Genomic DNA, 15,940 nt, shown 5'->3' on the forward strand with positions numbered 1-15,940 from the left:
AAAGTGAGAGGGTTAGGGAAAATGATTTGGTAAACACAGAAGAGGTAGTAAAAGCTTTGCGGAAGATGAAAGCCGGCAAGGCAGCAGGTTTGGATGGTATTGCAGTGGAATTTATTAAAAAAGGGGGTGACTGTATTATTGACTGGTTGGTAAGGTTATTTAATGTATGTATGACTCATGGTGAGGTACCTGAGGATTGGCGGAATGCGCACATAGTGCCATTGTACAAAGGTAAAGGGGATAAGAGTGAGTGCTCAAATTACAGAGGTATAAGTTTGTTGAGTATTCCTGGTAAATTATATGGGAGGGTATTGATTGAGAGGGTGAAGGCATGTACAGAGCATCAGATTGGGGAAGAGCAGTGTGGTTTCAGAAGTGGTAGAGGATGTGTGGATCAGGTGTTTGCTTTGAAGAATGTATGTGAGAAATACTTAGAAAAGCAAATGGATTTGTATGTAGCATTTATGGATCTGGAGAAGGCATATGATAGAGTTGATAGAGATGCTCTGTGGAAGGTATTAAGAATATATGGTGTGGGAGGCAAGTTGTTAGAAGCAGTGAAAAGTTTTTATCGAGGATGTAAGGCATGTGTACGTGTAGGAAGAGAGGAAAGTGACTGGTTCTCAGTGAATGTAGGTTTGCGGCAGGGGTGTGTGATGTCTCCATGGTTGTTTAATTTGTTTATGGATGGGGTTGTTAGGGAGGTGAATGCAAGAGTTTTGGAAAGAGGGGCAAGTATGAAGTCTGTTGGGGATGAGAGAGCTTGGGAAGTGAGTCAGTTGTTGTTCGCTGATGACACAGCGCTGGTGGCTGATTCATGTGAGAAACTGCAGAAGCTGGTGATTGAGTTTGGTAAAGTGTGTGAAAGAAGAAAGTTAAGAGTAAATGTGAATAAGAGCAAGGTTATTAGGTACAGTAGGGTTGAGGGTCAAGTCAATTGGGAGGTAAGTTTGAATGGAGAAAAACTGGAGGAAGTAAAGTGTTTTAGATATCTGGGAGTGGATCTGGCAGCGGATGGAACCATGGAAGCAGAAGTGGATCATAGGGAGGGGGCGAAAATTCTGGGAGCCTTGAAGAATGTGTGGAAGTCGAGAACATTATCTCAGAAAGCAAAAATGGGTATGTTTGAAGGAATAGTGGTTCCAACAATGTTGTATGGTTGCGAGGCGTGGGCTATGGATAGAGTTGTGCGCAGGAGGATGGATATGCTGGAAATGAGATGTTTGAGGACAATGTGTGGTGTGAGGTGGTTTGATCGAGTAAGTAACGTAAGGGTAAGAGAGATGTGTGGAAATAAAAAGAGCGTGGTTGAGATAGCAGAAGAGGTTGTTTTGAAATGGTTTGGGCACATGGAGAGAATGAGTGAGGAAAGATTGACCAAGAGGATATATGTGTCGGAGGTGGAGGGAACGAGGAGAAGTGGGAGACCAAATTGGAGGTGGAAAGATGGAGTGAAAAAGATTTTGTGTGATCGGGGCCTGAACATGCAGGAGGGTGAAAGGAGGGCAAGGAATAGAGTGAATTGGATCGATGTGGTATACCGGGGTTGACGTGCTGTCAGTGGATTGAATCAGGCCATGTGAAGCGTCTGGGGTAAACCATGGAAAGCTGTGTAGGTATGTATATTTGCGTGTGTGGACGTATGTATATACATGTGTATGAGGGTGGGTTGGGCCATTTCTTTCGTCTGTTTTCTTGCGCTACCTCGCAAACGCGGGAGACAGCGACAAAGCAAAAAATATATATATATATATATATATATATATATATATATATATATATATATATATATATATATATATATTCCCTGGGGATAGGGGAGAAAGAATACTTCCCACGTATTCCCTGCATGTCGTAGAAGGCGACTAAAAGGGGAGGGAGCGGGGGGGCTGGAAATCCTCCCCTCACGTTTTTTTTTAATTTACCAAGAGAAGGAACAGAGAATTGGGCCAAGTGAGGGTATTCCCTCAAAGGCCCAGTCCTCTGTTCTTAACGCTACCTCGCTAATGCGGGAAATGGCGAATAGTTTGAAAGAAAAGAAAGAAGAAATATATATATATATATATATATATATATATACATTTTTTTTTTATACTATTCGCCATTTCCCGCATTAGCAAGGTAGCGTTAAGAACAGAGGACTGGGCCTTTGTGGGAATATCCTCACCTGGCCCCCTTCTCTGTTCCCTCTTTTGAAAAAAAAAAAAAAAAAAAAAAAAAAAGAGAGGGGAGGATTTCCGGCCACGCGCTCCCTTCCCTTTTAGTCGCCTTCTACGACACGCAGGGAATACGTGGGAAGTATTCTTTCTCCCCTCTCCCCAGTGATATATGTGTCGGAGGTGGAGGGAACGAGGTGAAGAGGGAGACCAAATTGGAGGTGGAAAGATGGAGTGAAAAAGATTTTGTGTGATCGGGGCCTGAACATGCAGGAGGGTGAAATGAGGGCAAGGAATAGAGTGAATTGGAGCGATGTGGTATACCGGGGTTGACGTGCTGTCAGTGGATTGAATCAAGGCATGTGAAGCATCTGGGGTAAACCATGGAAAGCTGTGCAGGTATGTATATTTGCGTGTGTGGACGTATGTATATACATGTGTATGGGGGGGGGGTTGGGCCATTTCTTTCGTCTGTTTCCTTGCGCTACCTCGCAAACGTGGGAGACAGTGACAAAGTATAAAAAAAAAAAAAAAAAAAATATATATATATATATATATATATATATATATATATATATTTTTTTTTTCCAAAAGAAGGAACAGAGAAGAGGTCCAGGTGAGGATATTCCCTCAAAGGCCCAGTCCTCTGTTCTTAACGCTACCTCGCTATCGCGGGAAATAGCGAATAGTATGAAAAAAATATATATATCCCTGGGGATAGGGGATTAAGAATACTTCCCACCTATTCCCTGCGTGTCGTAGAAGGCGACTAAAAGGGGAGGGAGCGGGGGGCTGGAAATCCTCCCCTCTCGTTTTTTTTTTTCATTTTCCAAAAGAAGGAACAGAGGGGGCCAGGTGAGGATATTCCAAAAAAGGCCCAGTCCTCTGTTCTTAACGCTTAACGCTACGGGAAATGGCGAATAGTTTAAAAGAAAGAAGAAAAAAAAAATATATATATATATATATATATATATATATATATATATATATTATCCCTGGGGATAGGGGAGAAAGAATACTTCCCACGTATTCCCTGCGTGACGTAGAAGGCGACTAAAAGGGGAGGGAGCGGGGGGCTGGAAATCCTCCCCTCTCGTTTTTTTTTTGATTTTCCAAAAGAGGGAACAGAGAACGAGGCCAGGTGAGGATATTCCCTCAGAGGCCCAGTCCTCTGTTCTTAACGCTACCTTGCTAACGCGGGAAATGGCGAATAGTATGAAAAAAAAAAAAAAAAAAAAAAAAAAAAAAATATATATATATATATATATATATATATATATATATATATATATATATATATATATATATATATTAACACAAAACTCTGTCTGAGAGATAGAATTCATAAAAGGCAGAAAAAAAATTGCAGAAACTTTTTCAAGTAAACTTTTCAAGATGATATTAATGAAGGATGATCAATTCAACAACAAGAAAGTTAAATATCTCTAACTTGCATTTGAGATGGCAAGACTTTGAAAAGGGGGGGGGGGGGTGGCTTTACTACCTTCTTTCTTTATCCGTGGCATGGCTCTCATCATCATCAAAGACTTGTTAGTATATACTTCAAAATCTCCTAGGAGAGTACAGAACATAATTTGCTTACCTTCTCGATGATCGTGAGTAGTCATCTCTATCTCTGTCAGATCGACCATCCCTGCCCCTGTCCCGTCCTCTGCCACCTCGATTCCTAAAATCATCATTATCCCTGCGAAATGACTGAAAGGCAAAAAATTCTTAAGTAGGTAAAAACTTACAGGAAACTGGTCATAATTATTCTTTTAAGACATAAATCAATTTACAAATATATCTAGAGCCACGGCCACTCACTGAGGGAGTTCCAGTTGGGAATAAGCATCAGAGATACAGATAAATAGAGAGACATATATCTCTTTCTTTTCAGAAGTGATACAAGAAGTGTGCATCAGATGTTTGCTTTACAGAATGTGAGTCAAAAATACTTAGAAAAACAGAAATACTTGTATGACTCATTTATGGATCTGGAGAAGGTATATGATACAACTGAGAGATACTTTGTGGAAGGTCTTAAAAATATATGGTGCGGCAAAAAAGCTGCTAGAAACAGTGAGAAATTTTGATCAAAGGTGTAAGGCTTGTATACAAGCAGGAAGAGAGGATAGCAAATGGTTTCAAGTGAAGGTTGGACTACGGTGGGGATATGTGATATCACCATGGTTATTCAACTTGTTTGTCGAGGGAGCAGTGACGTAGGTAAATGCTAGTCTTGGATAGATGGGCAAGTATGCAGTCATGAGAAGATGAGAGGGCCTGGGAAATAAGTCAGTTGCTGTTTGCTGATGATACAGCACTAGTGGCTGATTCGAGTGAGAAACTACATAAGTTGGTGACTGAGTTTGAAAAAGCGTGTGAAAGAAGAAAGTTTAGGGTGAATCTGAATGAAGCAAGATTACTCAGCTTAGCAGGGTTGAGGAAAAGGTTAGTAGGGGTGTGAGTCTGAAGAGAGAAACTCTGGAGGAAGTGAAGTTTTTAGATATCTGGGAGTGGACATGGCAGTGAATGGAACCATGGAAGTGGAAGTGAGTCCCAGGGTGGGGGAGGGGGTGAAGGTTCTGTGAGCACTGAAGAATGTTTGGAAAGAGAGAATGTTATCTGGGAGGGCAAAAACGGGTATGTTTGAATGGACAATTGCCCCAACAATATCATGAGCAAGTGTGGCATGGGCTACAGATAAGGCTGTGCAGGGGAGGGTGGATGTGTTGGAAATGAAATAATTAAGAACAATGTGTGGGGTGAGGTGGTTTGACTGAGTAAGTAAAAAAAGGGTAAGAGTGATGTGTGGTAATAAAACAAAGTTGGCCGAGAGAACAGATGGTGTGCTGAAATGGTTTGAACATATGGAAAGAATGAGAGAGGAGAGGTTGACAAGGAGAATATATGTGTCAGAGGTGAAGGGAACAAGGAGAACAGGAAGACCAAATTGGAGATGGAAGGATTGAGTAAAACAATTTTTGATCATTTGGGGCCTGAGCATGCAGGTGTGCACAGGATAGAGTGAATTGGAACGATGTGGTATACTGGGGTTGACATGGTGTCTATGGGCAGAACCAGGTTATGTGAAGTGTTCAGTGTAAAACATGGAAAGGTCTGTGAGGCGTGGTTATGGACAAGGAGGTGTGGCTTTGATGTGGGGCCTGGTTATGGACAGGGAGCTGTGGTTTTGGAGTACTACACATGACAGCTTGAGAATGGATGTGGCCTTTCTTTGTCTGTTCCTGGTGCTAGCTCGCTAATGTGGGAAACATTGATAAAGTATGAAAATAACAAATTCAAAGGTTAGCAATCATTTATTTCACTAACAGTGTTGTAACATCAAGCATGATATCTGTAAAATAATCTTTAATGTGAGATAAATATTGCCTTTTCTGCCTTTTTTGCCTATTTTGGCAGTGTGTTTTGCCTGTTGTCTGTGCTTTTTTAAAGATACCATGTGCCTTCACATCCAGGCTGTACTCATGACATGTGAGCACATCCATCTGAACCTAAGTAATGATGGCAATACATATTTTGGTATCATTGGTACCACAAGAACCCATGTCTCGCAACCATATAACATTGCTGGAACTACTATTCCTTCAAACATACCCATTTTAGCTCTCCAAGATAACGATCTCTCCTTCCACACATTCCTTATCACTCCCAGAACCTTCGACCCCTCTCCCATCCTGTGACTCACTTCTGCTTCCATGGTTCTATCCACTGCTAAGTCCATTCCCAGATATCTAAAACACCACTTCCTCTAATTTTTCTCCATTCAAACTTACATCCCAATTAATTTGTCCCTCAACCCTACTGAACTCTGCTCTTATTCACATTTCTTCTCAACTTTCTCTTTTCACATACTTTTCCAAACTCAGTCACCAACCTCTGCAGTTTCTCACTCGAATCAGCTACCAGAGCTGTATCATCAGCGAACAACAACTGACCCATCTCCCAGGCCCTCTCATCCCCAACAGACTGCATACTCACCCCTATCTCCAAAACTCTTGCATTTACCTCCTTAACCACCCCATCCATAAACAAATTAAACAACCAAGGGGACATCACACACCCCTGTTGCAGACCGACATTCCCTAAAAACCAATCACTCTCCTCTCTTCCTACTCATACACATGCCTTACAAACATAAGTCCATTAAAAAAAAATGGCATAAATGGACTATTATATGCATTACTCAAATATTAGCGTACATCAAATGTGTAAATCAAGGGGTCCCTGGAACTCAATGAATAATGTAGTAAATGAAAGAGTTTTTTGAAGAACTGTAGAAAAGTACTGGGAATACATCAGAAAAGTTCTGCAGGCAAATGATGTGATGATCAGTTGACAGTATGAGAAAAGTAGGAAGGGAAAATAATTTAAACAGAAACCCTATGACTCACTTCCACTTCTATGGTTCCATTCACCATCATGTCCACTCCTTGATATCTAACATATAACACTCCTATCTGTCTGTCCATATATCTGATGCCTGCTCCCTTTGGGATCTCCCTCGAGGGGTGGCCACAGAAAAAGTCTGCAAAACTGTTGAATTCCGGTGCTGCTTCTTAGCCTTTAGTGCCTCACCCTTAATAGGCCACTCGGAGAGGGCAACTCTAGTGTAGCGTTTACAGAGGCTCCTAAATAATGTTCCTACAAACTACTTTTACCTAACATGTCTACCTAATATTCCTGCCTAATGTCCCTACCTACTACGTTTACCTAATGCTCACTACACATTTTGCTAAAAGGCAAGGGGCAGTGCAAAGTACAGGAAAATCTAGAGTTGCAAAGAATGAGCTGTGTGAGTTAAGTGTTGTTAAGTGTTTGTGTAACAGAGACTGTACGTTTGAAGACAGAATACCAGCACTCCACATGTGGCTGAGGCAGAGAAAAGACAGCTACCTGGATCAAAGAAGTGCAACTTGCCAACCACTGAAGTGCTGCCTCACTATGCAGCCATCTTTCCTTTCTGCCTTAACCATACACGGACTACTGGCTTTCTGTCCACAAAGATACAATCTCTCCTTGTTACACATAATATTTGACACTACTAAACTCACACAGCTCATTCTTTGTAACTCTAGATTTTCCTGTGGTGAGCACTATGTGCTAGCCCTGCCTTCTGGCAAAATGGTAGGGGCTGTAGATAGCAGTAATATGAAAGAACATTTAGACTGGAGCATAAGATAGAAGTAGTAGACAGTAGCATTAGGTAGACACATTAAGTAGTAATAGTCAGTAGGATCATGAGGTAGGAGCCTCTGCAAACACTGCGCCAGAGATGCCCTCTGCCAGTGTCCAGTTAAGGGTGATGCACTAAAGGCTGAGAAGCAACAATGGAGTCCACTAGTTATGGAGACTATATGCCGTGGCTACCCCCTAGAGGGAGTTTCAGTTGAAACAGGCATCAGAGACATAGATAGATATATAGATAGATAGACTAAGCTTCCCAATGTTCAGGACGTTAGTACCATTAACAAACGACCCTGGTTGGTGACTGCATACCAATTACTACCTACTTCTAAAACACTTCAATTCCTCCAATTTTTCTCCATTCAACCTCTCATCCCAAAAGACCTGTCCCTCAACCCTGCAGTCTAAATCTCTGACGCCTGTTCTAATTGGAACTCCCTTGAAGGGCTAGCCACGGCAATAGTCTCCTTAACCCTGCAAAATCTAATAATCCTACTTTCACTTACATTCAATCTCAAATTTCTCCTTTCACACATTTTTCCAAACTCAGTCACCAACTTCAGCAGTTTCTCACTTGAATCTGCCACCAATGCTGTATCATCAGCAAACAACAACTTACTCACTTTCATGGCCCTCTCATCCCCCACTGACAGCATGCTTGCCCCTCTGTCCAAGACTATCATATTTACCTCCCTCACCACCCCATCCATAAACAAACTGAACACTCATGCTGACATCATGCACCACTGCTGCAACCAAACTTCAATTGGAACCATTCACTCTCATCTCTTCTACTCGTACACAAGCCTTGCACCCGTGATAAAAACTTCTCACTGCTTCTTGCATCTTTTCTCCCACACTGTATATTCTGAAGACCTTCCAACAAAGCACCTCTATTAACCCTATCATATACTTTCTCCAGATCAACAAATGCCACATGCAAATCCATCATGATCATCAGCAGAGTTTGGAAGGAAATCACTATTTGAATGAGCAAGGTTTGATGGATGTTTTGCCCTTAATTTGTCCATGGATTTCAGCATTCTGATGCTGACACAAAAGTATCAAGAAACCGTGGAAATGGCAAAAATAGTCAGGTTTGATGAGGTTTGGAGGGTGATGTGGAGGAGTTGCTAGAATCACATAAGGAAGAGCTCTCTTGAAATGAAGATCTTCAGTTGAAGAAGGAACACCAAGAACATAACCCCCTAATCTCCACAATTTACATTGTTTCATTTACATAATTTTCATTTACCCAACCATTTTCAAGAACAAAATCATTGCACACATCAAGAGGTGCCTGTACCATTCTTATCCCAATGGCTGTTTCATACAATTTTCGTACATCCCCACCACCTCTTAAGTCTCTGAACTGATAACATATATCACTAACTATCTCACTTTCCAGACCATACAAGGGCCCTTTCTTGTTACTGAGGATTACATGTTGTACTGAAAACTCCCATATCTGAAGGATACAGGTGAACTCTTCCCCATCTTCCGTTAACATGAACAATGTACAGAATTAGCTCTACATACTTACTGCTCTCCTTTCATCCCATTCCTTCCTCCTTTCTTCATATCTTATTTCCTTCTTTTTCTCCACCCATTTCTGAAATTCTTCATAATCTGGCAAATCTTCCCTCTTCTTTCCCTGTGTGCAGGTTGCTCCCCATACATCATAGTGCAAATTTCCTGGAAAGAAAACATGGGTCAAACAGATAAAATCACTAGAATGAGATTTTACTCAATACAAAATCTAATAGCAGAACAATATACTCTACAATTCTTTATCAAATCAAACAGAAAAATCTGCAAGACATTTTTCACCTTGCAATTAAAGCCAAAATCTGGATCAAACTAAAAATATGTTTAATGTTTTTGTGGGGAGTTTTCCTATGTCTAATCATTAAACACCTAGTGAGAGAAGAAAACCAACCATCTTTTCTTCATGTATAAGAAAATATAAGATTTTTTTGGGGGGTCTTTGCATTAAAATTCACTTTTAAATATAGGTATGACTATGTAGCCTAACTCTCTTTTCAAACACAAAGAGATTAAATTTGGAGTCCTGGACTGCATATGCAGGTATTCATTCCTACAATACAGCATAACTCATCATTCCAACTCCACTGGAACCTATCTGAATTTCGATGGGCAAGATATTCAGTTAGCTAAACCTAACTTTTAAACAATTTTAAAAAACATGAAAAATCTGAAATAGATCATGTATAATTTGAAAGTTGTACTCACCCTTTATTTTCTGTTTTTTGTGCACCTGGATATGACAGCCATATGGTAGGGTAGATTAATTACTTGTCACTTGGCAGTAGGTGAAGGTGAACATAAGATTAGGGTGCTGGGATTCACTGATCAGTTTTCATCACTTACATTTAACTTTGTAAGGCCATGTTGCAGCTTAAAATTTCTTTTATCATCAACCACGCCGAATGGATGACTCATTGATCTTCTCTTCATAAAAAACAGCCTTTTCACTTATCAACTGACTGGTTAAACACATACCTTCCCTCTCTCTCCCTGAACCACTCTCCCCTTTTAGCTAGAGAATCATCTCCATTTCCACCTGAACATAAAAGACAGCAAACTTCCTTTTCTTTTGAGAAGACTCACTGTCCTGTTCACGTTCAGATACCAACACAAGGTGCTAGAGCATTTAAATAATGGGAAAATATGGGTCTACATGTGGCCCTGCTGACTCACTGGATACTATAGCCTTGTGGTGGCTATAAGTCTACTGAAAAAATGTGAACATGTTGCATTCACTTCGACTAAACTTGGTCTTGCCTAAAATTTCCTTTGCAAAAATGGGAAATTTTCCCTTGCTAAACAATTTCAGATAAATGGAGCTATTCTACATTATGTATAAAAAAAAGAAAAGAAAATCCAAACAAAGTCAGACCAATCTCATCAACCACATCCTAAATTGTGGCAAACTGACTCATCATGATTTGCCCACAGCATCCAACATAACTTCATCAAAATTATCTTTAGTCTGCTTCTTATCCAGAAAACCTTCAAAAGCTTTGGAAATTTTCTTGCTACTTTTTTAAATCTTTCTATATAAGTCATGACAACTTCTGAATTCTCTACTAGTCATATAGTAAGACTTATTCTCGAAAAACAGCCATGCTTACTTTGAAACTATTATCTTATAAACTGATATTTAGAACGCTCATATGTACATTCATAAAAATTACTGTAAAATATCTGAAGGTATAATAAAGAAAAATTCTAAGCCTGGAAAAACATTTAACATGAGTCGTCATGCTCCATCTACTTTTACATCGCAGCAATCAAAATCCTAAAAAAAAGAGTCCAAACTAGCTGAAAACATTCCACATATAACACAAGGGTTAAATAATATAAGGTATGTGAATATCACACACACAGTTTGCCGATTATTACTTACTACAGGATGACCCTATGTAAAACAAATGGTTATGATGCCAAGAACAACTATATCATGTTCAATCAAGAAAAGGTGCAATTGGATTACAAGCAATCTTTGGAGGTGAGAGCCAAGTCATTAATGAATGGAATTGTGAAAATGCTCCTGACGTTTATATCTTAACAGCTACATAAGTGTACTTATGCCAATCTCGTGACCCTCACCTATGTCAGAGGGGAACACTGACAAGATAAACTTGTACAGAAGACTAGTTTTTCAGCATCATGTTAGAAGGAGAGTGAAGGGTTCCTGGTGATGGACAGTCTGCATCAACAGAGTGTGATGTCACAATAGCTCTATAATCTATTTACAGATTGGATAGCAAGGAAGGTATATGTGAAAGTTCTGGAGAAAGGGGCAGCTTCAACAGAGTGCTGGGATAGGGGAACCTGGGAGGCAAATCAGTAAAAGGATATAACTATGGTGGCAAACTTCAATGAGAAACTGCAAAAGTTGGTAACTGAGTTAGGGGAATGCATGAGAGGAGGAAGTTAAGAGTTACTGTCAAGTTTAGCTGGGAAACAAAGATGTTGGTTTAAGTGCAATTTTTCATGGAGATGATCATGAAGAAGAGGAAGGTTCTACATAAAAACTGCAAAAGTTGGTGTCTGAGTTAGGGGAATGCATGAGAGGAGGAAGTTAAGAGTTACTGTTAAGTTTAGCTGGGAAACAAAGATGTTGGTTTAAGTGCAATTTTTCATGGAGATGATCATGAAGACGTGGAAGGTTCTACATAAAAACTGCAAAAGTTGGTGTCTGAGTTAGGGGAATGAGTGAGAGGAGGAAGTTAAGAGTTACTGTTAAGTGTAGCTGGGAAACATAAATGTTGGTTTAAGTGCAATTTTTCATGGAGATGATCATGAAGAGGTGGAAGGTTCTACATACCTAAGGAAGAACTCAACATGGTAGCATATGGAACTATGGGAGCTGAAGTGAACCAGTGAGTGTGTGAGGAGGTAAAGATTCCACATGCACTGAGTTGTGTGCGATAAGAGTGGTCATTGTCTTTGACAGCAACAATGCTGTATAGGTGCATCTTCTCTCTCTTTTTATCTTTTTTACCTTAAGGGCACAGAATGGAAGAAGGATTTGCTGAAATGCATAGTCAATGTGAAGTATGAGGAGTACTAATCATGTAAGGAATGGCATGGTAGAGAGAGAGAGAGAGAGAGAGAGAGAGAGAGAGAGAGAGAGAGAGAGAGAGAGAGAGAGAGAGAGAGAGAGAGAGAGAGAGAGAGAGAGAGAGAGAGAGAGAGAGAAAATCAACCAAGAAGCTAGAACAAGTATTATTCAATGTACTACCAGCAGAAACAGAAAACATACATGGATCAACTACAGAAACTATTAAAAGAATACTTGAAAAGTGGTAGAAATCAGCAACAGATAAAAAGAAAACAGATAATAACTGTAATGAAGGCAGCAACTGAGACTAACAGTGATGTTTATAAAGTAAGTGCTGTGAGAACTTGCCACTTGTTCTGCTGTCTTGGCAAAATCTTAATCTCATCATAGTTACTGTAAAATACAGTCATGCTCTTTTATTCATATTCAAAATCCAAGTCCCACAGAAAACATGCACGGAATCTAATATTCTATCCAACTTCTCCATGATTGACATATTACAAAATATTCTATCCAACTTCTCCATGACTGACCTATTACAACAGCATCATAGACATTAAACAAATTTCAAAACTTCCAACAGGTTTGACTGCACCCTCAAGCACACTATCGCATTCTCATCTGTTATAATGACCCATCCAAAAGTATGTTAAATATGGTGTTAATACACAGCTCCCACATATTAACACATCTTTTTCATAACGCTATGCATTTCCTCTAGACACTACATCCAATATCAAAACTCTTCATTCATCTGTCTTTCATGTACATCTTTCAATATGTTCTTTACCATTTTCTTTATTGTATGTTTTTCTACAGTTATTCATACAGCATAATTTCTTTTCCATTTCTCAAAATCTTTCTGCAATACATACCCATGTGTAAATAACTGATCTCCACATCCTAAATCCACTTTGTTCATCATCTATAATGTCTTCAGTATCTACTGATACAGTAGGCTTAGAGGTAAGGAAAGAGTGAAAGAGGGGGGAACACTCATAAAATATAAAGAAAGAAACAAATGAAAATGAAATAAAAATGTGGAACAGCAATAAATCTTACAGAATGGAAAAGCAAGGGATAAAAGTAGAAGGATGACCCATTTGGGGAAGAGTTGAGATGGAAATGTGAAGCGGATCTAGAAAAAGTGTCTGCAAGTATGGAAAAGTGATCAGGACAAAGGCAGTGATTATTTCTATGTATAAAGGAAAGGAAAGGAAAGTAAAAATGGTTATAATCAGCAGAAAAGCATACCTTCTTTGCAAAGTTTGCAAAGGTGAATGGTAGGAAAGACAGTAATCATGTTAAAAGATTAGTGTTGTTATAGGACAAGGTAGGTTTATGTGGGGAAAAAGGTGTGTTGGCCAGAATTTTGCATTGAAGTAGTAAAAAAAAGTTCTGCAAATGTATACAGCTATTTATGGATTTAGAAAAGGCACAAGTGAATCGTAAAACTCTCAGAGTAGATGACTCTGAATGGTGTACATGGAAGACAACGATGTTCCAAGTTTTTACAATGGGCATACAGGTTGAGCGGCACTAATCCAAAAATCCAAAACTTCTGGAGCAGCAACATGATATTACATGAGGAAAATTCCACACAACCTCACTTGCCCATGCTGGGCTCTGTTGGTGCCAGTTTGTGACAAATCATCATCACTTCCAGACCAACGTGCATTTACTCACTGTGTTCTTTGCTTATTCTCTGTGGTGAATAAGTATAAGAAAATGATTGATTATCAGAAGCATATAAATTCTGAGTCCAGGAATGAAGGTGATGTCAAACAACCAGAGATTGCCCACATGGGCAGTTGATGTTGCAACACCTTAGCTTTCTGATGGTTCAGTGTTACATGTTATTTCATGTGCAAAATTATCAAAAGTATTCTATACATTACCTTCAGGATATGTGTATAAGTTGTATTTGAAACATAAATGGATTTTGTTTTCAGAGTTGGGTCCCATCCCTAAAATAACTCATTTTCTATTATCCATCATGACAAATGTGGAAAACAGGATGGTATGGAAACAAGTGAGTTAGAGCTGAGACATACCTCAACGTTTCGACCATTCAATGGCCTTCCTCAGGAGATACTGATACTGATTCCAGCATTCGGCAAGACTGTGTTCCCAGCAAGTCATGGTAACCCAGTCGGACACCTTGGCGTGCTGCTCTCTGATTGGATCACTTGTCTTGCACCTCCACCCATTCACAGCAATCTCCTCTGCCTGACATGACCAGATGAAACCAGACCTTGTGTTAACATTGTTCTTCCTCTAAGTAAGCTCTCATACTATCAATAAATGGTTTGTCACTTCCCTGTAGTTGCCTTGGAGTCAACAGTTTAGTGATAGTGTGAGAGCTTACCAAGAGGAAGGGATTAAGAACAACGTTAACACAAGGTCTGGGTTCATCTGTTGGTCGCATCAGGCAGCAGATATTGCTGTGAACAGATGGAGGCAGCAGGACAAGTAATCCAATCAGAGAGCAACATGCCAAGGTGTCTGACCTGGTGACCATCACTTGCTGGGGAACACAGTCCTGCCAAAAGCTGGAATCGGTATCTCCTGAGGAAGACCAATGAATGGTTGAAACACTGAGGTATGTCTCAGCTCTAACCCGTTTGTTTCCATACCATCCTGTTTTCCACATACCTCATTATGTATATAGAAATATGTTCCAAAATAAAAAAAAATCCTAAATCCAAAACACTCCTAGTCCCAGGCATTTTGAATAAGGGATACTCAACCTGTAGTGCATGGATGAGATTAAGTAGTGGTGATAGTTTAAAATAAATGTGGATGTTTTGTCATCATGGTTATTCTATATTTTTTATGGATAGGTCATATGAGATTAAGGTGGAGTGACGTGTGATACTTAATGATAAAGGAGTAGAATGAAAGTTTCCAAGAGTTGCTGTATGTAGATGATGAAGTGTTGTCGGTTGCATAGAATGGTGGACTATTTCACTGTACTTACTAACCTACCCATCACAAGATTTAGCCATAATGGTAGGGATAAGAGGAGGATGCTGGAAGGCAATGAACATAAAAGCAAGATGATGTTTTCTTTGGGGGATGGGAGAACAAGAGTTCTCACCCCACACAAATACTTGACTGATCACCATTTCCCACGTAGAAGAGTTCTCATCCCACACAAATACTTGACTGATCACAATTTCCCACATTAGCAGGGTAGCACCAGGAACTGACAAAGAAAAACAACATCTGTTCACATCCATTTTGTAGCTGACATGTGTAATGTATTGAAACCAAAGCTCCCTAACTACAACCTGCCCCATAGACCTTTCCATGGTTTACCCCAGATGCTTCACACTCCCTGGCTCAGTCCAAGGACAGCATGTTAACTGTTGTATTCCACATCATTCTAATTCACTCTATCTCATGCATGCCTTTTACCCTCCTGCATGTTCAGGCCCTGATCACTTAAAATCTTTCACTCCATCCTTTCATCTTCAATTTGGTCTACTCGTTCTCCTTGTTTACTTCAATTCTGACACATATTCTTTGTCAACTTCTCCTTACTCATTCTCTTCATATGTAAAACCATTTCAGCAAACACTCTTCTGCCCTCTCAAACACACTCTTTCTATTACCACACATCTCTCTTAACCTTTCCTTACCAGATCAATCCATCCCACACCACATATTGTCCTCAAACAGTCATATCAGTGTGTATGATGAAAAACTGAAAACTGAAGATGCATTTCAGTATTAAGGGGTTATGATCCATACAGATGTTAATGGAAGTGCTGATGCGAAATGAAGGGTTCTGTAAGGAAGAAACGTTAGCTGACGCGAAATGAAGGGTTCTGTAAGGAAGAAACGTTAGTTACCACAGAAAAGAAGAAAAGATGTGGCAGCTGTGGATAACTTTAGATATTTTGGAATAAATTTCCATAAAAATGGTAGCAGGAAAGACAAAGTTTGACAGTACAGTGAAGCAAGGGAAAAAATATGG

At 39.8% G+C, this 15,940-nt stretch overlaps 1 protein-coding gene across 3 annotated transcripts in view; it reads right to left on the reverse strand.

Moving 5' to 3' along the window:
• LOC139748645 (uncharacterized) overlaps positions 1-15,940 on the reverse strand; it is a 163,000-nt gene that overhangs the window by 19,610 nt on the left and 127,450 nt on the right. For all 3 annotated transcript variants that reach the window (XM_071661889.1, XM_071661890.1, XM_071661891.1), the window contains 2 exons: positions 8,911-9,062; positions 3,760-3,872 (listed from right to left, as the gene is read on the reverse strand). In XM_071661889.1, the coding sequence (XP_071517990.1) occupies positions 3,760-3,872; positions 8,911-9,062 (265 nt within the window). The remainder of the gene's footprint in view (positions 1-3,759; positions 3,873-8,910; positions 9,063-15,940) is intronic.

The sequence above is a fragment of the Panulirus ornatus genome, chromosome 5, assembly GCF_036320965.1.
Source record: "Panulirus ornatus isolate Po-2019 chromosome 5, ASM3632096v1, whole genome shotgun sequence".
NCBI lineage: Eukaryota > Metazoa > Arthropoda > Malacostraca > Decapoda > Palinuridae > Panulirus > Panulirus ornatus.